Source organism: Natrix helvetica, assembly GCF_964273705.1.
Source record: "Natrix helvetica genome assembly, chromosome: 7".
Taxonomy (NCBI): Eukaryota; Metazoa; Chordata; class Lepidosauria; order Squamata; family Natricidae; genus Natrix; species Natrix helvetica.
Genome location: NC_138558.1, coordinates 11,624,497 through 11,647,505, shown reverse-complemented (window position 1 = coordinate 11,647,505; position 23,009 = coordinate 11,624,497). Strand labels below are relative to the sequence as shown.

At 44.5% G+C, this 23,009-nt stretch overlaps 1 protein-coding gene across 1 annotated transcript in view; it reads left to right on the top strand.

Moving 5' to 3' along the window:
* The first annotated feature begins 6,046 nt into the window (after positions 1-6,046).
* Positions 6,047-23,009, top strand: part of HPSE (heparanase) — a 35,876-nt gene continuing 18,913 nt past the window's right edge. The window contains exons 1-3 of the mRNA XM_081959727.1: positions 6,047-6,082; positions 6,301-6,533; positions 19,041-19,186. Of these exons, the coding sequence (XP_081815853.1) occupies positions 6,056-6,082; positions 6,301-6,533; positions 19,041-19,186 (406 nt within the window). The 5' untranslated portion in view covers positions 6,047-6,055. The remainder of the gene's footprint in view (positions 6,083-6,300; positions 6,534-19,040; positions 19,187-23,009) is intronic.

Here is a 23,009-nt window from a genome sequence, read left to right as displayed (position 1 = left end):
TCCAAGAAGAAATAGATTATCTCCCGCCTTGATCACTGCTCGTTCTTAAACTGTATATATAAATGCAATAAAATTTATACCTCAGAAAATATATTTTTTAAAAAAAATCATCAGCACGTTTTGTTTTGTGCATAATGAAATTACTTTTTTTTTTTTTTGGGCCATCTGCATTGTATTTTATCTTTCAGAGATATTGCCATTAATGACATGATTTTGCATTTCATTTCGGTGTCACTACTTTTATTGGATTTCTTCATGACTCTTAACAAGATCATCTTGGAAAATTATGTTTATTCTTTTCTTTGAAATCTATTTTGGAGATTATGGGGAGAATTATAATAGCATAATTGACGTGGCTTGTCTATATTTGTTATATATGAAATGCGTTTTCAAATAGTTTAGTCTATCTGTGTAACTAACTCCCTGGCTCAGTGGTGGGATTCAAATTTTTTTACTACTGGTTCTGTGGGCGTGGCTTGGTGGGCGTGGTGTGCTTTGGTGAGTGTGGCAGGGGAAGGATACTGTCAAATCCCCATTCCCTCCCGATCAGCTGGGACTCGGGAGGCAGAGGATAGATCGGGTGGGGCCAGCCAGAGGTGGTATTTACCGGTTCTCCAAACTACTCAAAATTTCCGCTACCGGTTCTCCAGAACTGATCAGAACCTGCTGAATACCACCTCTGCCCTGGTTATATTCACAACATATGTTAGTGCCACAAATTAGCCAACATATTTTACCATAGAGTACCATGTCAAATCATGTCTAATGATTAATTCATGATTTGATATTGTGCCAATTAATTGCTTTTGAATAATTTTAACTATGATTGTTAAAAAAGTAAACCCCCCCTCAAGCAAGACTGAAAAATATACGTATAAGCAAAATGTAAAGATATTAAAAGGTAGCCCCATTACAAGCACAGGCAAAGCCACACGCCCATGGAGGCTCTAAACCAGACGTAAACTATCATTATTAATCACAGTGGCTCCAGAAGAGCCACCCACGCAGTGGCTAAATACGATGGCCTGCTTCACATACAAAGATATCTGACCTTGTTTCGTTAGGGAATGTGCATTTGTACAAAATATATTTCAAAAAAAGACCAAAATGAAAGCACTGGAAGATCGCTGGCTAAAAAGAAAGCCAATACTGACAATGAAAGTAGGTTTGATGGCTGAAACATTTAAGGAGACAGTTGTAAATATTGGCAAGGTTGTGTAACAGCTGGACAAAGGTCGGAAAAAATACCGTATTTTTCAGAGTATAAGACGCACCCTTTTCCCTCAAAAAAGGCTGAAAATCTGACTGCGTCTTATACACTGAATACAGCATTTTTTGCCTCCCGAAATCTTGCCCCTTCACCAAAATTGCCGTGGATAGCTTTTAGGAGGCTTTCAGGGTTCTCCTGGGGGCAGGGGAGGGCAGAAATGAGCAAAAAACAGGCTGTTTTTTGCTCAATTTTCCCCCCCAGTCCTCAGGAGCACTATAAGCCGCCTAAAGGTTATTCATGATCTTTTTCTTTCTTTTTTTTGACAAAATGGGCCTGTTTTCGCGAAAAACACAGTTTTGGGGAGGTTTGCAGAGTGCAAAAACTTTTTTAATTTGCCTCTTCAAAACCTTGGTGCGTCTTATACTCCGGTGCGTTTTACACTCCGAAAAATACAAGGTCATAAGGAAACAACTGGGATATAAGCTTTGCGATATGATCATAGATGCAAATGCTAATAGGTCATGCCAATTTCTTGTTATCCTGCCTGTGCTTAGGCCATCCAAAATGGACTTATGTGCACTTACAACATGGACAAATACCCTCTTCTCCCTAGCACCAGATTCTGAAAATCCTGTCTCCTATGATGTTCTTTTATTAGTCCAGCCCAAACTTTTTCCTGAAGCATCTATCTTGTAAATCTGTTTCAAACTGTAGTCCTAGTGGCTAAAAATGTTGGACTTTCCTGCCCCTATCTCACTTCCCACTATTTGCAACCTCATCCTTCCTCAAGACTTTCAGAGAAAACGTTGTGCTCATTTCAAGAATGTTATGTATGGGAGTGACAGAAATGCGTCAATGTTCTTGCAAATTCTGAAACTTGTGCTCGAGTTGTGTGCTTGGGTGGCTCTGACATCTCTGTGCGTGGCTGTTGTAAAAGCCACGGGATTCCCACATTGGGAAAAAGAAAGTTGTATTTAAAGGCCGTTAAGATTTCACAGCCACTTCATTTCTGGTCTGGGTGGTCACTAGGACTACACTTCGGCAATTAGTCAATACTTGAAAACCTGTTGCAGACAGTTTGTAACTGGGTTCTCTAAGTGTAGGCAGTGTCACAGTTCTGCCACACTGAGGACTGAGTAAAACCATAATCAGTAGCTTCCTCCAGCAATATTTACACAACCATCAAATCATACGGATGCAACATACATAGGACAAACGAACAGAAGAATAAATTCACGCATCGCAGAACACAAGAACGCAGTAAGAAAAAAAGAAAGAACTTCCATATATATTTGTTTTCGTAGATTTTCATGGGTGTAAGTATGCTGGTTTTGTTGTATTCGGGTCTTTTCCCGTGTAAGGTTAGGTGTAACAACCTTACACGGGAAAAGACCCGAATACAACAAAATATATATATATGTTCTATTTGTACTGATAAATAATTCATGATTTGATCTATATTTTATCTATATATATATATATACACACACACACACATACACACACACATATATATACATACATACATACATACATACATACATACATACATATGGCTGTGTGTGTATGTGTATATGTTCCAGCATAACTCTGGAATGCCTCGAGCAATTTCAACCAAACTTGGTACACAGATGACTTGCTTTCTGGAAACAGATACAGTGGAGGTAAGACATCCCTAACACCTCTTGGGGGGTGTTCTGTTAAGATACAGCCTGTTGTGCCTTAAAATGGCTTCTACTGTACTACCGTAAAATGGCTTCTACTGTACAGCGCAGTGGAGTTGCCATGGTAACGACTTTATAGTACTCCACTGGTAAGGGGGAAAATCCAACGTTAGAAATTATGTTTGTTCCAGACATTTCCCCCCTATAACAGAGTTCTTTTCAGGTAGAGAGGGGGAGTTTTTTTTTATCTTTGCACATAATATTGCAATTACTCAATATAGAGATAACTTCTAAAGGTAATTTATGACCAAACATGGGACTGGAATTTCTGTAGTAAATCACATGACCAGATACGATTTTACAACTATGCTGCAAAGATCATAACTGTGAAACACAGTCATGAGTCGCCACGTTCAGTGCTGGTGTAACTTTGAAAGGTCAGTAAATGAACTGTTGTAAGTCAAGGACTATATAGGTTCCCAGGTTAAAACATAATGTTTCGAAAATATATTTTTTTCTGTTCCTGAAAACCTGCCCATTAATGCATTCCGCATCCTTTTTTTTCTGCTTTCTCAAAATGTATTGTTTCTCCCAGCTAATTCCCCTTTCGGTTAATAGCCAAAGAAAACGGCTGTTGCAATGAATTCACACAGATGGCAAGGAGAAGCCACGATGACATCATGGGTATCATTACCCCACTGGGCAGACACAAATTATGTTGTGACATCACTTGGCCCTTTTACTCATGTCCGGATGCCAAGAGTCATGTAACTACAAAATGGCAGTGATTTGCACATGCTCAAAGGTAACAGGTTCCCCTCGCACATACATGCTAGTCGTTCCCACTCTAGGGGGCGGTGCTCATCTCCGTTTCAAAGCCGAAGAGCCAGCACTGTCCGAAGATGTCTCCATGGTCAGGTGGCCGTCATGACTAAATGCCAAAGGTGCACAGAACACTGTTACCTTCCCACCAAAGGTGGTCCCTATTTTTCTACTTGCATTTTTATGTGCTTTCGAACTGCTAGGTTGGCAGAAGCTGGGGCAAATCACGGGAGCTTACTCCGTTACGCGGCGCTAGGGATTCGAACGGCTGAGCTGCCAACCTTTCTGATCGACAAGCTCAGCATCTTAACCACTGAGCCACTGTGTCCCTATAACATGCTCAAAAACAGGGTGCAAATTTCCTACTTCCAAAAAGTGCAAAATTAGAAATATGCTTTTTTTTTTAAGGCCATGACCATATGCCACTCAATGAAACTTTTCTGGACTGGGAAGGGATGGATTCAGGCCAGGGCTTCAAAAATGTCTCCGCTGTGATCATCTCAAAAGGCTAAATCAGGATTTCATTTATAGAGGGGAATAGTTGTCATTCAGGGTCAAAAAAATGTCTCGTGGCTTTTCCAGTGCCGTTGTAACTTTGAACAGTCACTAAATGAGAAAACCCCGAGGGAAGGCCGGGGGGTGGCACCCAGTGAGAGGGGAGCTACCAGACCTCGCAGAAAGAGGCAAGGGCAAACTACAATCCTATTGTGGGAAGAAATAACCATCTGGGTTCAGTTGCAAGTGGGGAAAAAGACACTGGAAACATGGAGGCTGCTTGGAAAGATGGTTTAATGATGAAGCAGAGCCACCAAGCATGTGTGATTCTGGCACAGATAACCACATGGAGATAAGAGTGGGTGGCTTTTATACCTTCTCTGGGCTTTGTACTTGAGCTTCCTGTTCCTGTGCAAGAACGTGTGTTCTATTGGCAGTTGTCAGATTCCTATGGGGTCATGTAGGGGTTGTAGTTAGCTCCATAGGGAAAAGAGGAAATGCAAATCCTAGGTGTTTATCTGAGCTAAATTTGGTTGAAATTTCTGAGGGTTAGGGTTAGGTGCCTGTGTTCTGAAAGGGTGTTGGGTAACTCCTATTGTGGTTCTTGGGCAGGGTGAGATCTGGCAGGCACTACTGCCGATTTGCTCGTGTGCGCGCTGCGCGTGCATGCACTGTGCAATTAAAATTGTTCTGCGCATGCCTATGGCGCCACCAGGAGAATTGGTTTGGGGGCATGGCAGGCCTGGGTCGCTGCCGGTTCCAGAGACCCAGGCCACCAAACCATTACCGGTTCAGCTGAACCGGTCCAAACCAGTAGGAACCCACCACTGCTTTGGGGTGAGGGTATTAGCTTATGAATAGAGCTATCTAGATACAGTACTGGTCTTCTTTTCAATAAGCTCTTTATCTCTGAAGTGCCGACATCTGCTGTGGGCTATTAAGGAAAGTGGGGGTTGCTTTCTGCCTCTAAAAAACCATGTTTCTCCATTTCTCCCTTTGGGACAAATCTGCCTTTTAAAAATATTCCTCAAAATATTCCATTCTTTTAGGAGGGGTGGGGGGCTTCCCACCCTATGGCTACCCCAAAAAAGTGCCATCCGTGGCATCTCTGAAGCCACTTTTGCTCTAGTGAGACTTTTTTGTTGTTGTTCAAAGCCTCTCCAGGGACAGTTTTTGGCAAAACTGTGGCTTCTTTTAACCATGGTTAGTGGCTTCTTGTAACCATGGCTGGTGGCTTGTTTTAACCTGTTAGTGGCTTGTTTTAACCAGAGTTACCAACTTGTTTTAACCAGGGTTAGTATCTTGTTTTAACCATAGTTAATGCCTTCTTTTAACCATGGTTAGCAGCTTGTTTAAGCAGGGCTACCAACCTGTCTTAACCAGAAGTAGTAGCTTGTTTTAATCAGGGCTGGTGGCTTTTTTAACCATGGCTGGTGGCTTGTTTTGACCATGGTTAATGTCTTGTTTTAACCAGGGTTACCAACTTGTTTTAACCAGGGTTAGTAGCTTGTTTTAACCATAGTTAATGCCTTTTAACCATGGTTAGCAGCTTGTTTAAGCAGGGCTACCAGGGCTACCAACCTGTCTTAACCAGGGTTAGTAGCTTTTAATCAGGGCTGATGGCTTTTTTAATCATGGCTGGTGGCTTGTTTTGACCATGGCTGATAGCTTGTTTTGACCATGGTTAATGTCTTGTTTTAACCAGGGTTACCAACTTGTTTTAATCAGGGCTGATGGCTTGCTTTAACCATGGTTAGTGTCTTGTTTTAACCAGAGTTACTATTTTTTTAACCAGGGTTGGTAGCTTGTTTTAACCAGGGTTGGTAGCTTGTTTTAACCAGGGTTAGTAGCCGAGCAAAGAGGGATGAGGAGAGCACACCTCAAGCAGGGCGTATGAGCCGCAGCTGGGCGTGGGCGGGCGTCGCCTTCTGCCTCAGCCGGCCGCAAGCGCTTGAGCGACGGGCGTCCTTCACTCGCGGGAGGCCGAGCGGCTGGGTTGGGGAGGGGGAAACCGCGCGCTCGCCCTTCTCCGGCGGCAGAGCAGAGAGAAAGAGCCGAGCCGGCACCAAACGGAGCGCTTTCTCTCTCTCGCTCTCTCCGCCTCCCAAGATGCCGCCGCCGCCGCTGCTGCTGCTGTTGCTGCCGCTGTTGCACCTTTGCGGCTGGCCGGTGCGGGACGCGGCGGGGACGTTGACAACGGAGCCGGGCCGAAGGGAAGACGGGGCGGCGGCGCTGAGCTTCCAGCTGAGCCTCCAGCCGGCGCGGCAAGTCAGCCCGTTTTTTCTCTCCGTCACCCTCGACTCCAACCTCATCACCGACCCCAAGTACATCACCTTCCTCGGGTAGGTAAGACCGGCGCCCGCGGGGGCGACACGCCGGCAGCTCTTCCCGGCTGACCCAGCAGCCTCGGGCGCTTTGGAAAGCAGCACCTGACCCACGGCTGCCTGCGGCGTTGGAGCCCTAAGCGCCTGGTTTTTTATTTTTATTTTTAATTGGATGCTGGGGAAAGCCCCAAGGAGTTTGTGTTTAAACCACTGGAGCCGGAAAAACATAACCGAATAACAGATTAACAGAGTTGGAAGGGACCTTGGAGGTCATCTAGTCCAACCCCCTGCTCAAGCGGGAAACCCTACACCATTTCAGGCAAATGGCTGTCCAATCTCTTCTTAAAAACTCCCAGTGCTGAAGAACTCACAACTTCTGGAGGCAAGTCGTTCCACTGATTAATTGTTCTCGCTGTCAGGAAATGTCTTCTTAAATTCTAGGTTGCTTCTCTCCTTGATTAGTTTCCACCCATTGCTTCTTGTCCTGCCCTCAGGTGCTTTGGAGAATAGGTTGACCCCCCCTCTTAGTGCCTCAGTGGCTAAGACGCTGAGCTTGTCGATCAGAACAGGTCGGCAGGTCGGCGGTTCAAATCCTTAGTGCTGCGTAGTGGAGTTACCTCCTGTTACTTGTCCCAGCTTCTGCCAACCTAGCAGTTCGAAAGCAGGTAAAAATGCAAGTAGAAAAATAGGAACCACCTTGGGTGGGAAGGTAACAGTGCTCCGTGCACCTTCGTCATTTAGTCATGCCAGCCACATGACCATGGAGACATCTTCGGACATCGCTGGCTCTTTGGCTTTGAAACGGAAATGAGCACCGCTCCCCAGAGTCGGGAACGTCTAGCACATATGTGCGAGGGGAACATTTACCTTTAGATATAGGAAGACTGCTATCATGTCATCCCTACTCCCCTTGTTTTCATTAAACTACATACTCAATTCCAGCAACTGTTCTTTATATGTTTTAGCTTGCAGTCCCCTAATCATCTTTGTTCTGTGTTAAATAGGAGAGCAGGACTGGTGAAAAGGGAACTTATGAACAAGGGTATTGCTGGGTGCAGGAGAGTTAGTTCTGGGACCTTATGTGACCCCACTGAGAGTAGAGCAGAGCCTGTTTAAATATTTTTCACTTCCTGGGCTACTTCAGCTGTACTCAGGCTAAGCTACCTTCCACTGGTGTGGTAAAAGATGATATTAAATTCCTTGGGTGGAAGGGTAGCAACGACAGGTGAAAAATCCAAAACTTTAATGTCTTCTTTGCTTTTCATTTTTTCTTATCCTTTTGGCTCAAAAAAAAAACCCATGCCCGTAGTCCTATATAAGCATTCTGGTTACATTGTAGCTTGAGGGAAGTTGCACTAACCTAACGTATGTCATTGTCTGCGCTCCTGGGTGTTGCGCACAGCCAGGAAACTGAGCTAATCCCATAAATCATAGGTAAGTCGAGGTGAGCGTATCGCCCGGTTCCAAAACATTTCCTGTTTGAAAATCTGGTAAAATACAGGTAGCCCTCAGCTTAGGACTGCAATTGGAGCCCCAAATTTCTGTGGCTAAGTGAGATGGTTGTTAAATGAGTTCTGCCTCATTTTACGACCTTTCCTGCCACCGTGGTTAAGTGATTCGCCGTTGCTAAGTTAGTAAAACAGGTTGTAAAGTGAATCTGGGGTCCCCATTGATTTTGCTTGTCAGAAGGCCACAAAAGATGATCTGGGAAACTTCGCTCATCATAAATACGATTTGCCATGCGTCAGAATGTGACCATGGGGATGGTCGTAAGTGTGAACAATGGTCATGAGTCACTTTTTCCAGTGCCATTGTAACTTTGAATGACCCCTAAATGAATGGTTACCATTCAAGGACAACCTGTGCTCCTTATTCAGGTGTCAATTTTGCTGCACTGGCGTAGGAGGGATGAGTTGACAACATCCTTTGTAATTATCTTCCTAGAACAATTGCCCTCTTAATTATCAGCCTGGCTAAAGAACTTGCTTTGCCATTTCCTGTAGTTCCTTCCTGGTGTTTTGGCTGATGAGATAGAAGCTGGGCAATCCTGCTGTACCCAACTCTGCCCGTTGTTCATAACTCCTTGACATCACTTTTAAATGAGTCTAGCAAGAAATGTATTCAATTCTTCTCAGTAGACCTGCATATTCTGAGACTAGTTTCTCTCTCGGCACAGTTGCATGGCACAATTTTGGTTTGATTATACCACTAGGACAGTGATGGCAAACCTTTTCAGCATTGAGTGCCCAAACTGTGCATGTGGCCGGAGCGCTGGAAACCTGAAAACATGTGCATGCGTTTTTGGGGGCCATTTTTGCCATTTTCTCGGCTATTTTGGGCGCCGTTTTCAGGTGGTTTTTTCAGCCATTTTTGCCCAAAATGCAACCTGAAAAACAGCCCGGAAAATAGCCTGTTTTTTGGCCATTTTTCAGGCTGTTTTGGGGATATTTTTGGGTGTTTTTGGCCGTTTTCAGGATGTTTTCCAGGGCTCTGGCACCACAAAGACCAGCTGGCCAGTGCACCAGAAACCAGAAAAAGCAGCTGGAAATGCCGCATGTCCCCACAGAGAAGGCTCTGTGTGCCACCTCTGGCATGCGTGCCATAGGTTCGCCATTACGGCAATAGCACTTAGACCTATATACCGCTTCATAGTGCTTTTACAGCCCTCTCTAAGCGGTTGGCAGAGTCAGCCTCTTGCCCCAACAATCTGGGTCCCCATCTCGGAAGGATGGAAGGATGAATCAATCTTGAGCCTGGTGAGATTCGAACCACCAAATTACAAGCAGCTGACAGTCAGCAGAAGTAGCCAGCACTACTGCACTCTAACCACTGTGCCACCTCAGCTCAATTATCCTTCCTCTACAGCAGGGATGTCAAACTCAAGGCTCGGGGGCTAGATCCGGCCCACAAGATGCTTAGAACTGGCCAGCAAGGTTGCCCTGGAAACTGCCCATGGTGCCTCTGCCAGCATAAACGCGCCCCTCCCGAGCTCTGTTTTTGCTGGCAGAGGGTTGCAGGAGGCCGTCCCAGCCAAAAACAGAGCTCGGAAGCCCATTTTCTCTGGCAGAGCGCTCGGTCCACCCCAGGCACCAGTGATGTTGAGCTGGCCATATCCATCTCGGCCCCCCGAGGCCAAACACAACCTGATGCGGTCCTCAGTGAAATCGAGTTTGACACCCCAGCTCTACAGTGCGATCCTTGCAGAGCAAAAAGAGTGTATTTCAGACAACTAGTGCTGGAATATCTATTTTTCCAGGTCTGTTAAATTGCGTTTCAGCCTTTTCTTTGCAAGAGAAGTGCAACGTCCCCATTAAGGTTTTGCGAAAGCCTTGTGAGAACAGGAAAAAAAAAATGGGTGGGAATCCAATCAATAAACCACCTTATAACCCTAATTTTATTTCTTGACGTCCCAGAGCTAGCCTCATCTTTGTTCCTGAGCAATGCTCTGTGCAACTTTACCCTGTGGTTTCTATTCTGCAAAACACCTGCAACATTAAAACAAAAATTGAGTTACGAATATAAGGTATCATTAGGCCAAAGCCTCAGAGTTGCACTAACATCTAGAATTACCGTAAGTAAAGCTTCTTTGGATGGGAGCATTCTGTTTATTTACTCATCTCTATTGGCACCTGAAGTGGTCACGCCTATTAGAATCTGAATGCAGAACTTGATCTGGTTTAGGTGATAAAGTTACCCAGTTGTTCTCCTACAGATAATAGGGAGGAAAGGGATACTTCTTTCATTTGTTTACTTGGACCAGGGGTGTCAAACTTGAGGCCCATGGGCTGGATCCAGCCCGTGGGTGCTTAGATCTGGCTCGCAGGACCGCCCTGGAAATAGCAAAGGACCGACTCGCGATGCTTCTGCTAGTGAAAACGGGGCACGGGGGGGCTGCGCATGGCCCCCCACACCCTGTTTTCAGCCTGGATAGCAAGGTGCTTCAGGAGGCTGTCCAGCTCAAAATAGTGTGGTCGGGGTGCATGCAGCCCCCCTCCCCATGCCTCATTTTGGCCAGCAGGGTGCTGCAGGAGGCGTCCATGCGCAGAATTCCCAGACAATGGGAACAGCTAAAGAACAAGGGTCGACTTGGGAGTACGGCCACAGGTGGATGGTGAATGGCCCCTCCCATAGGGAATAAAAGAGGAGCGAAAGGGGAGTGGAGTTTGCAGGAGACACTTAATTCATTCCTGCATTCTTGCCAAGTATTGAGGCGTCTGAAAGATATCGGCCTGGCCACTCTCCAAGCCTGATCAAGGTTGATAATTGTGAACTATCTTGAAAGACTGTGGGAGAGGAAAGACTTTGCTGGAGAGGAGTTCACTGTAAATTGAATAAAAGGGGTGTTATCGGGATGAGGACTCGACTTCGTGCCGCTGGGGAAGCCTAGGTCAGAACACTGGCTTTCTATATAAAGGCCTATCTTCTGGCAGCCTTTCAAATGGAAAGGCGACGTGAGAGTTGACGGCCATGGAGAGGAGGACGTGTGATGAACTATAAGGAAGGAGCAGTTTCCCAAGAAGGAAGGAGCACATTCCAAGGAGTAGATGAGACAAGAGACATCAGAGCCTGGAGTTGAATAAGAGGCCGAAGAAGAGGGTTAGGTTAGCCACTCCCTAGAATCTCTCAAGATATATCCATTAGGCTGAGAGCGGTAGAAGTTTACTTTGGCAAGATTCTGTCTGTTGGGAGTAAGCAGATAAGGAACTAAATACTAGCTCGATTGTTCTTGGTTCTTTTTGGTCTTAGCCTGACATGCCTATTAATCACAATAACTGTTATTTGGACAACAGGTTGAACCAAGTCAATGAAAAATCTAGCACATATACAGGCAGTCTTAGACTTACTGAACGCAACATTTCTGTCGCTAAGGGAGTGTTGCTTCATTTTATGAGATTGCCACATTTGTTAAGCAAATCACTGTGGTTATTAAGTGAGTAAAATGGTTGTTAAGTGAATCTGGCTTCCCCATTGACTTTGCTGGTTCATAGGTTCGCAGAAGCTGATCACATGACCCCAGGACACTGCAACCGTCATAAATATGACTCAATTGCCAAGCATCTGATCACGTGACCATGGGGATGCTGCAATGGTCGTAAGGGTGAAAAATGGTCATAAGTCACCATTCTCAGTGCCGTGGTTACTTTGCACGGTCACTAAAAGAGCTGTTTTAAGTCGAGGACTACCTGTATTCACACAATCCAATAAACCTGGTTAAGTTCAACCTTGGAAAAGATGCTCGGACCAAGTGACGTGAGCCCAGTCCTTGTCCTACTTTATGATTCACTCCATTGTAGAAACCCAGGGAGTGGGTTAATTTAGTAAAGAGGTGAGAAATTTTACTAAATTAACTCACCACCTGGGTTTTTACAATTTACAGTTATCTTATATTTGAATAGTGAGACTTGAGAATTGCACGCAGAAATTTTGGGGGGTAGAGGCAGTATGTTTGCTAGACCAGGGGTCACCAAGATTTTGGACCTCAGGGACTGCTAAATTCAAAATTTTAAATCCCGCGGACCACTAAGATCTGCCTAATGACCGGCTGGGTGGGCATGGCTAGGTGGTCATGTGACTAGGGGGCATGGCCAACTTGATGTCACTCACGTCGAGGGGCATCTCACCGGCCTCTACTCACCCTTCCCCTCCCAGCCACTCCTCGCCTTGCCCACCCAGGCTCCTTAGGGCCGCAACAGGAAGCAATTGCTGGAGCTAAACAGCCACCATGAGAAAGAGCTGGCAAAACAGCTCAGTTCAAATTGGGTCTGACTGAGAAGGAGGCTCAACATAAGCACTTTTCCAAGCAGAGAGAAGACCTGTGGGAGTGCAAGGCCAGGTACCGGTGCCTGGAGGCTCAGTGGGCTGAGATAGCCAACCAGTTCCAGGCCATGATGCAGTCCCACTGGAACGAGGCCCTCCGGCTCTTCGCCACCAGCAGCACGTCCCTCCAACTTTGCCCAAAGCTCCGCATCAGGAGACTGAAGTCAGAATTTCTGCCCCCTCTGACCTGCACCAAAAGACCCCGAAGGGGGAGACTCTCTGCAGCAACACCAACATTCATTGCATGTAACCATCCCAGGGGGCGTAGTTTGAGGACCCCTGATTTAGTGCAATACGAAAAATGCAAATAGATTTCCTGCGGACTACCAAAATTTTCTCACAGACCACTAGTTTACCACAGACCACCAGTTGGTGACCGCTGTGCTAGACTAAACCTAGGACCATGATGGCGAACTTAGGGCACGCGTGTCACAGGTGGCACACGGAGCCATTTCTGAGGGCATGCGAGGCGTTGCCCTGTCAGCTCCAGCTGATTTCCGGTCATGATTTTCAGCCGTTTTTCACCCTCCGGAGGCTTTCCTGAAGCCTCCAGTGGGTGAACAACCGCAGAATGCGCAAACTAGAAGTTCGGGAACGGACTTCCAGTTTGCGCATTGGGCTGTTTTTTGCCCTCTGGAGGGAGAAAAATAACCCAGCGGGCAATCTGAAACTCCATTCCCAAACTTCCGGTTTGCGTGTTGGGTCATTTTTCGCCCTCCCCAGGCTCCTAGAAAGCCTCTGGAGCCTGGGGAGGGCAAAAAACAGACCTACCGGAAGTCAGAAAATGGGCCTTTTCCAGCCTCTGGAGGGCCTCCAAGGGGGTGGGGGAGGCCGTTTTCGCCCTCCCCAGGCTCCAAGAAATCTGTCCGCACATGTGCGTGGCAACAGGGTGGGTGGGTCATGCATGCATGCACAGGGGGCATGGCTTAGGTGGGCATTAAACTATGGGGGTGGGTGCGCCTGAGAGCATGCGCACTTGTGCTTTTGGTACCCAAGGTGAAAAAAGTTCCCCATCACTGGCCTAGGAAATAATAGATTTTCACCTGTATATATCTCCTCTGCCTAACATATGAAGATGCAGGAATGCAATATATATGAATTAGGGAAACTCCCTGGGAGCAATGTGAGAGGAAACACCGGTCCTCCAGCAAATCACCATAATCTGGCATAGAGTTCTTTAAATACATTTCCATTTTGAAATGTAGGCATATTTCAGAAGCCATAGAATAGTTCTAGCTGAGAGAAAGGAACAACAGTGGTGAATTTATGGATACCCACTAACTAGTTCCCTGGCCTATGGGTTTATCTGAATTATTATCTTCTTTGAGCAACCCCATAATCCCTTGTGGGGTGGAATCTGGGCAACTGAATGGAACTGTTTACTGGCCGGATGCCTTTCCTGTCGCCAATGTGGAGTTTTTTTTCCAGCAGATATATTCTCATTGTGTCCAGAGAAAGAAATATTTGCCTCTGCCTAGGATTGAACTCACAGCCTCCTGATTGTGAGGCAAATGCTACCGCACCACTCTATGGGCTTATCTGCCTTTATAGGCCGAAATAAAAAATGGAAACATTTTGAGTGGGTTTTGTACATTCATTCAGATTATGGGCTTATCTGAATGAATGTAAAAAATTGACAAGAATCCCACTCTATTTTTATTTGGCCATATGGACAGAGCAAAGAGGCTCAGTGTGCCAAACAGCTAAATATCAGAGGCTGGGAAGATGCGCATGTCAAATCCATCATTTCTAAAAAAAAAATAGCATCTATATGAACATATCACACTACAGATAGTTTTGGATTTTATGACCACCGTTGGAACCAGAATTTCTGTTGCTAAGCAAGGAAATTATTAAGTATCTGATTTATATCACGTCTAATTTATGACCTTTTTTGGCACCGTTGCTAAGCGAATCACTGCTGCTGTTAAGTGAAATGCAGTCATTAAGTGAATCTGGCTTCCTCCATTGAGTTGATTGGCTGGGAAGGTCGCAGATGGCCAGGCCTCATAATTTTTATCACATGACCTGGGGATGCTGGGATGGTCCATAAGTGTGAAGACCGGTTGTTGTAACATTTTTTCCGTTGCGGTTGTCGCTTTGAATGGTTGCTAAATGAATTATTCTAATTTGAGGACAACCTGTAATTGCAGGTTATAAAAAGAAGCTGGATCAACTTGAAGATCGAGGATTTTAGAAGTTCTAAAGTAGATATATTAAAGATGTTTTAAAAGCACATTGTTGACTTTTGGGGTAGCTTAATCTGCTGAATATGCTTTGAACATGCTTCTCTCACCAGTCTGTCTGCCCTCTTAGAATAGTTACTGATTTTTATTTATTTAAACAGGGAGTTTACAGTAATACATTTTTTCATACATCTTGCATGGCTTGTACCTTGCAATTTTTTGCAGCCACATTTTGCTTCAAATGGAATTTATGAACATTTCCCATGGCTACATTCAGCCATGAATGTAAAGCCCATTACATTAATTACAGTTTGGGTGAATAGGTAATAAAAAATGCTTTAAAAATTTAAAAAAGTTGGCTACGTCCACCCAGTCACATGATCCCATCACCAAGCCATGCCCAGAGAAATGATGGCAATTTTTTTTACGTTTCACCGTATGTATGTATGTATGTATGTATGTATGTATGTATGTATGTATATTATGTGTGTGTGCGTGTGTGTATATATATATATATATATATTTAATCCATGTTGATATTACTTTGCTTAGTGACATTGAACTTCGAAGTTCAAGAGCAAAGGAAAAGTAGATCAGGAAACAAACTTATTGTTTCAAACTTCTTATTTAATATCTGAGGGTTTTATTGCTCTAATAAGGAAACAACTTGATTTTTAACTGAGTCTTTCTTTTCAACGGAGACATCCTGCTAAGATGTAAAGAAGTTTATTTTTGATCTGATTTATAACTAGCATTGTGTGCTCTTGAGAACCAGGCTAGGTCAAAAAATGTTTGAAGAAATTTTGATTTAGAGGCTCAGTGAATCTAATTATTCTGGCTTCCTTATTGACTTTGCTTGTCAGAAGGTCGCAAAAGGTGACCACATGACTGTCCTGGACACTGGAACGGTCATAAATATGAGTCAGATACCAAGTGTCCGAATTTTGATCATATGACCATGGGACTGTGCAATGGTTGTAAGTGTCATAGGTCACTTCAATACAATACAATACAATAGCAGCATTGGAAGAGACCTTGGAGGTCTTCTAGTCCAACCCCCTGCCTAGGTTAGTGGTGCTCTAACCTAGGCTTCCCAAAAGCACGAAGCAGACTCCTTGTCCTGATAAAATCCCTTTTATTTAGTTTAAAGTGAATTCCTCTCCAGCAAAGTCCCAGCCAACAGTCTTTTAAGAGATTTCATAACTACAGACCTTGATCAGGCTTCGAGAGCTGCCAGGCCGATATCTTCCAAATGCCATGCTGTAGCAGACAATACTTGGCAAGAATTGGACTATTTGTCTCCTGCAAGCTCCACTCCCCTTTCGCTCCTCTTTATTCCCTATGGGAGGGGCCATTCACCATCCATCTGTGGTTTTACTCCCGAGTTGGCCCTGGTTCCTTAGCTGTTCCCTTCTCCCGTCAGCTCTGCGCATGCGCACACTGGGAACAGGCCAGTGGTGGGATTCAAAATTGTTTACTTCCAATTCTTTGGGTGTGGCTAGGTGGGTGTGGCATGGCTTGGTGGGCATGGCAGGGGAAGGATACTGCAAAATCCCCATTTCTTCCCGATCATCTGGGACTCAGGAAGCAGAGAATAGATGGAGGCGGGGCCAGTCAGAGGTGGTATTTACTGGGTCTCTGAACTACTCAAAATTTCCGCTACTGGTTCTCCAGAACTGGTCAGAACCTGCTGAATACCACCTCTGGAACAGACTCCAGCTGTTCATCTGCCCCACTGATATCTGACTCTGAAGGCAGCTGATAACTGTCAGATGTCCCTGGCCTCATCTCTGCCTCTGATGCAGAGCCCTCATCCGAGCCTTCCCCAGACTCCAGGACTGGCCCATGTTCCTCCCCAACCTCCTCACTGTCATAGACTGCCACCAGGTTTTCTGGCCGCTGGCGGGCCACAACAGGTGAAACTAAAGATGCTGCCAAAAAGACAGGTATACATCCCAAAAGACCCCAAAAGCGGGAGAAGAAAGGCTCCGAAACGTGATCCTTGATGTCAATATAAATAGAATTTGTACCTGCTAGTTAGAAGTCACTGGCATTCTTTCATAATAGCTTCCTTCCTTTTTTTCTTACATTAAAACTATCAAAGGTCTACAACCTACCTTCATCGACCTCCAGTCATATCCTGTCAAGGGAAGGCTAACACTCTGCGCAAGCTCAATGGCATTCTTTGACCTTGGTTCATAGCTGCAGGGCGGCACTTCCCAGGGAAGAAAAAGGAAGCGCATTGTTTAAAACAGACAGCTTCTAAACCAAAGATGTGCATAGAGTTTGCATGTGCTTAGCTTCAGAAACGCCTGCACGGGCCTATGCAATTCAGTAATTTAAATAGAAATGTAATTCTCCTCAGCTTCAAGAGAGAAATTGTGTCCTCGTAAACAATGGTTCTTAGTTGTAAAATGGAGCAAAACTCAACTGCTGTCCTGTTTAGCAACAGACATTTTGGACTCTGTTTTGGTCATAAGTCGAGTGCTACCTGTATTACAGAGCAGACTCAATACTTAAATCATTCAGATGAACCTTTAAGTACAGGAAATCTCTACTCTAGCTATCCTTCAATTAAAAGCAAGCTTTTCCGGGCACTCTATCATTAGAGCAGTGTTTCTCAAATTTGGCAACTCTAAGGCATGTGGACTTCAACTCCCAGAATTCCCCAGCCAGCCCAGCTGGCTGGGGAATTCTGGGAGTTGAAGTCCACATGCCTTAGAGTTGCCAAATTTGAGAAACACTGCATTAGAGTGACCTGACCTCCTCCTTAAGAGTAGTGTATATGCTTTGTTGCTTCAGAATGACTGTACCGTGTCAGCTCTTAAGAATCTGGTCTGCTTCCTTGACTTGGCAGGTAAATCCGTTGTGATCACGTGATTTGCAAATTGCTGGCGTCCCTGGGTTTTTTTTAAAAAAAAATCTTGATTTAAGAGTTTGTAGCGTTGCATGCCTGAACATTTACACAAGTAGCTGGAACGTTGCATTAGTTAGTCCAGCATTTTGCAAGTTGGGGATTAAAATAAAGTTTGGGATATGTTGAATTTACAATGAATTCAATTACTTCTGGGAGAGGTAAGAGTTTTAAAAAAATATTTAGCTCTCGGGATCCCTGGAAGTAAATCAAAAGCATTGCACACCGGAACAACTAGACACAAGGACAGTTTTTCCCCATGACATCACTCTGCTAAACAACTAATTCCCACAACATTGTCAAACTATCTAGTAAAGCTGTATTGTATTCTTATCCTCATCTTTCCTATTACCTATCTCCTTAACGTCTTTTGATTATAACTTTGTTGCTTGTATCTTACAATTTATATTGTTTACTTAGTATCCTAGTATGATTCATGTTGATTGCTTATTTAGTATCCCATGACTATCACTTAAGTGTTGTATCTTATGCTTTGTCATAAATTTATGACTTATTGCTTATATGTACACTGAGAGCTTATGCAACGGAGACCAATTCCTTGTGTGTCCAATCACACTTGGCCAATAAAGAATTCTGAAGACAACACTGAGGTTTTTAGAAGAAACTCTGATGGAGGTTGTTTTTTTTTTAAATCCCATTTCTTATTTTTGGATAAACAAGGATATTAATGTTTTAGACTTACTTAGGCCAGTTAGACTTACCACACTAAATTTGTTCATCACTGAAGAAAATTCATAGGCATGGCCGTATTAACTAGTTTGCAGATACAATTTAGGAGTGTGATTTTCCCCCTTTTCCAGTTCCTTGGGGGCCTGTACATGCATTGCCTATCCTTGAAGTAAATTAATTGCAATGAATTAAAGCCACTGTTTGGGTTTGCATGGTATGATAAACTGTGAATTGCTTATTGTTTATTGAATATATTAGTGATGGCTAACATTTTTATGGTTGTCTGCTGACAGCACGCATACGCACACCCATAGTGCAATATGTGTGCAACACACTTACAATGCTTTCCCCCCCATGCATGTGCATGTGACCCTCCCATGCTCCCCATCCCCTGCACATGCATGTGTGACACACACACACCCAGCGCCCCATTTTGGGCCTGGTTGGCCTTCCTGCAGCCTCCTGGGAACAAAAATGGGCTGCGGGCGGTGGTCGTGGCACTACCCCCGCACTCCCTCTCTGCCCCCCACATGCCTGCCCGACCCCCTGGAGCCTCCCCATACCCACGTGTCTCCTGAATGTGCCAAGTCCCCTGCGCATGCGCGGCAGAGACCTGACAATCAGCTGGCCAGTGGGAAGCGCGGGCGCATGCGCGGTGGAGCTGAGCTGGGGCAATGGCTTGCATGCCCACAGAGAGGGCTCTGCGGGCCACCTGTGGGATGCGTGCCATAGGTTCGCCATCAGGGGAATAGATCACACCTGACATGGGTCAACCAATATATCAGTGCATAAAGCGTTTATAAGTCAAAACACTGGTTTTTGCAAAACGTGCTAAGTCAGAACCTATCAAAGGCCGCGCAGGATGTGATGTTTGGGTGGGAAAACACGGCCTTACATGTTTGGTATTCATTTCCCCAGCTCTACAAAACTCCGTACATTAGCAAGAGGTTTGTCTCCTGCCTTCCTGAGGTTTGGTGGGACCAAAGGAGACTTCCTGATCTTCGATCCTCAACAGGAGCCAACCCCCGAGGAGAAGATTTTTCAGGATTTCCTTAGAAAACAAGGTAGGATGCTATTCGGCTTATGAATGGCAACATATTCCCTAAGTACTGCTTTGTGTTCTCCAAACCTACAACAACCCTAAAGGCCCAAAACAATTTTCATAATGGGCGGTTAAATCACGTACATGGGACGTGGTGGCTCAATGGCTAAGACCAGGGGTGAAATCCAGCAGGTTCTGACAGGTTCTGGAGAACCGGTAGCAGATATTTTGAGTAGTTTGGAGAACCGGCAAATACCACCTCTGGCTGGCCCTGTCCCCATCGATTCTCTGCCTCCCGAGTCCCAGCTGATCGGGAGGGAACGGGGATTTTGCAGTATCCTTCCCCTGCCATGCCCACCAAGCCACGGCCACCAAGCTGCACCACATCCACCAAGCCACGGCCACATAACCGGTAGTAAAAAAAAAAAGAATTTCACCACTGGCTAAGATGCTGAGTTTGTTGATCAGAAAGGTCAGCAGTTTGAATCCCTAGCACCATGTAACGGAGTGAGCTCCCATTCCTTGTCCCAGCTTCTGCCAACCTAGCAGTTCGAAAGCAGGTAAAAATGGAAGTAGAAAAATAGGAACCACCTTTGGCGGGAAGGAAACAGTGTTCTGTGCGCCTTCAGTGTTTAGTCATGCCGGCCACATGACCTGGAGACGTCTTCGGACAGCGCTGGCTCTTCGGCTTTGAAACAGAGATGAGCACCGCCCCCTAGAGTCAGGAAGGACTAGAGGGGAACCTTTATCTTTTAAATCACATACTGACAACCCAGTATCATCCATGGGTCGTATGAAACTTTAGCCTCTAGGGAGACTCTCAGCCACCCAAGTCATGGTTGTCCCAAAGGTGCTTTTTCAAAAGGAAATTGGACTTTCTTGATTTTTTTATCCTTGAAGACGTTTCGCTTGTCCTCCAAGAAAGCCTCTTCAGTTCTGACTGAATGGTGGGGAATTCAACTGACTCAGACGGTAGTGAAAAAAACCCCAAGTGGCCTCAAGGACTTTTAAGAGAGCTAACAACCAACAACCTTGCAGAGTTCTGAGGAGCAGATGACTGCAAAGAATATAAATCCTTCCATTCCCCACCATTCAGTCTGAACTGAAGAAGCTTCTTGGATGAGAAGTGAAATGTCTTCAGGAAAAAGAAAAAAAAACCCTTTTGAAAAGTCCTTTTGAAAAGCATCTTTGGATTCAGCCTGTGGTCTTGAAAAATGACTGCTTTCTATTATTGTTCTTGTTAAGAATTTGTTCAGTTCTGATTAAGTTTACTGGGAGGAAGGAAGTTCCTTATTAAAAGTGTCTCTAAGGATAACACAACAACAGAGGAGAAACTCTCATGTGTCCCTGTCCCTGTTGCCTCTCCTGCTCTTCAAGAGTGGGCAATAGAGCTCCTTGCTTGATAGCTACCGGTAGTTAGCTTTCTCTCAGGATCTTTCTCTTTGGAAAGTGTATGTCCCGGATGCTGTGGGTTAACAATCGTTTTTGGTCCTCTGTTGTGAGCTGTAACCATAGGGTAGAGCCTGCTCAGCAGTTTTTACAGTTTGTTCGTTTAAAAATAGTTGTGTTTGCGTTGCTAGAAGAATAGGGGGAACCTAGTGCCTGAATTGGGAGAGAAAACATTTAACTTTTGCAAAGTGGCTTTTTTTGCACACACCCACAGTACAAAGCACTAAGTAGTTCAGGCAAAGTGAAAAGTATTTATTGAGGGGCACAAGGCTACAGACACAAATGATACATACATACAAGCTAATGCACTGGAGACAAATTTCTTGTGTGTCTAATAATACTTGGCCAATAAAGAAATCTATTCTGTTCTGTTCTATTCTATTCTATCCTATCCTATCCTATCCTATCCTATCCTATCCTATCCTATCCTATCCTATCCTATCCTATCCTATCCTATCCTACCCTCCTATCCTCTCTCTCCTCTCCTCCCCTCTCCTCCCCTCCTTCTATTCTGTTCCAATCTCATCTCATCCCATTCTATTCTATTCTATCCCATCCCATCCCACCCCATCCCATTCCATTCCATTCCACTCCATCTCATACCATTCTTTCTGTTCCATTCCATTTTTTCTATTCTATTCTATTCTCCTCTCCTCCACTCCACTACTTCTATTCTGTTCCGTTCCATTCCGTCCCGTCCCTTCCATCCCATCCCATCCCATCCCATTCCATTCTTTCTGTTTCGTTCCATTCCATTTCATTCTATTCTTTCTGCTCCATTCAATTTTTTCTATTCTATTTTATTCTCCTTCCCTCCCCTCATTCTATTCTATTCTATTCTATTCTATTCTATTCTATTCTAGACTTGTGGCGAGACAGGCACTCTTAACATACAATTAGCCCTTGACTTATGACAGGTCTCTTAGTGACAGTTCAAAGTTATGACGGACCTCCCCAGAGCTTCTTATGACCCAGATTTGAAGTTCATTTGGCTGGCCCCCTGGTCATCCAATCACATTTTGGGTGCTAAGCACCCTGTCCCCATTTATTGCCATTTGTGTTGTCTCATTGTCACATGATCACAATATACCACTGTTTTTGCTGGAAAAACAGTGTTTTAAATTCTAGTCTCCAGCCAAAATAACCCATAGCGAACAACGGATTCACTTAACGACTGCAGCTTTTACTGATTAGCTGCCACAAAAAAGGCCATGAAATTAGCAGCTGTCATGTGATGACCTGCTTAACGACATGACTTACAACCAGAATTCCAGGCTCATATAGTTGTAAGTCAAAAGGCTACCTCAATATTGCATCTTCCCAGGCTGATTATACTCTATCTTACAACATGATTTATATCTCGTGAATAAAATATATCGGAAAAAGATGGTGTAAGTTATTTTCCTCCAGAATCCCGAATAGTACATTAATTGGCTCTAGAAAAAATGAAAGCACAGGTGGTTTTCTTCTCTGGTAACACTGCACAGAGCATACAAAACATTTGCTAGACCAATTCTCGAATAGAGCCCGTCTGTCTGGAACCCACACTGCATATCGGACATTAATACAATCGAGTGAGTCCGGAGATATTTCACGAGAAGAGTCCTCCACCCCTCTGCTCGCAACGGAATATCTTATGCCACCAGACTTGAAATTTTGGGCTTAGACAACTTAGAACTATGCCGCCTTCAGTCTTACCTAAGTGTAGTACATAAAATTATCTGTGACAATGTCCTACCTGCCAATGATTACTTCAGCTTCAACCACAATAATACACGAACACACAATAGATACAAACTCAAGGTAAACCGCTCCAAACTTGATTGCAAAAAATACGACTTCAGCAACAGAGTGGTCAATGCCTGGAATGCACTACCTGACTCTGTGGTTACGTCCTCAAACCCCCAAAACTTTAACTTTAGACTGTCTACTGTTGACCTCACCCCATTCCTAAGAGGTCTGTAAGGGGCGTGCATAAGCGCACCAATGTGCCTACCGTCCCTGTCCTAATGTCCCCATTTATTCGTATCCATTTCATGTAGTCATAATCATGTTTATACTTATATCTGTTATCTTATACATGCTTGACAAATAAATAAATAATAAATAAATAAATAAAACCAGGCTGCCGGATCTGACTTGCAAAAATCTGAATGGTAACCGAGAATTAGCAAAAACTCTGTTGTCCTCTGATAGCTTGCAAGAAACATACACAACACACAGATTGAAGGATAGGTGTGATAAACAATTTTATTCCACCAGGATCTGCTAAATCAGGGGGGAATAGCTATTATTTTTAAAGGTGGAATAAATTTCAAGGTTCAGGAGATTTTTAAAAGATATGGAAGATACATATATAATTATAGAAACTTATAATAAAACTTTACCTATAGCAT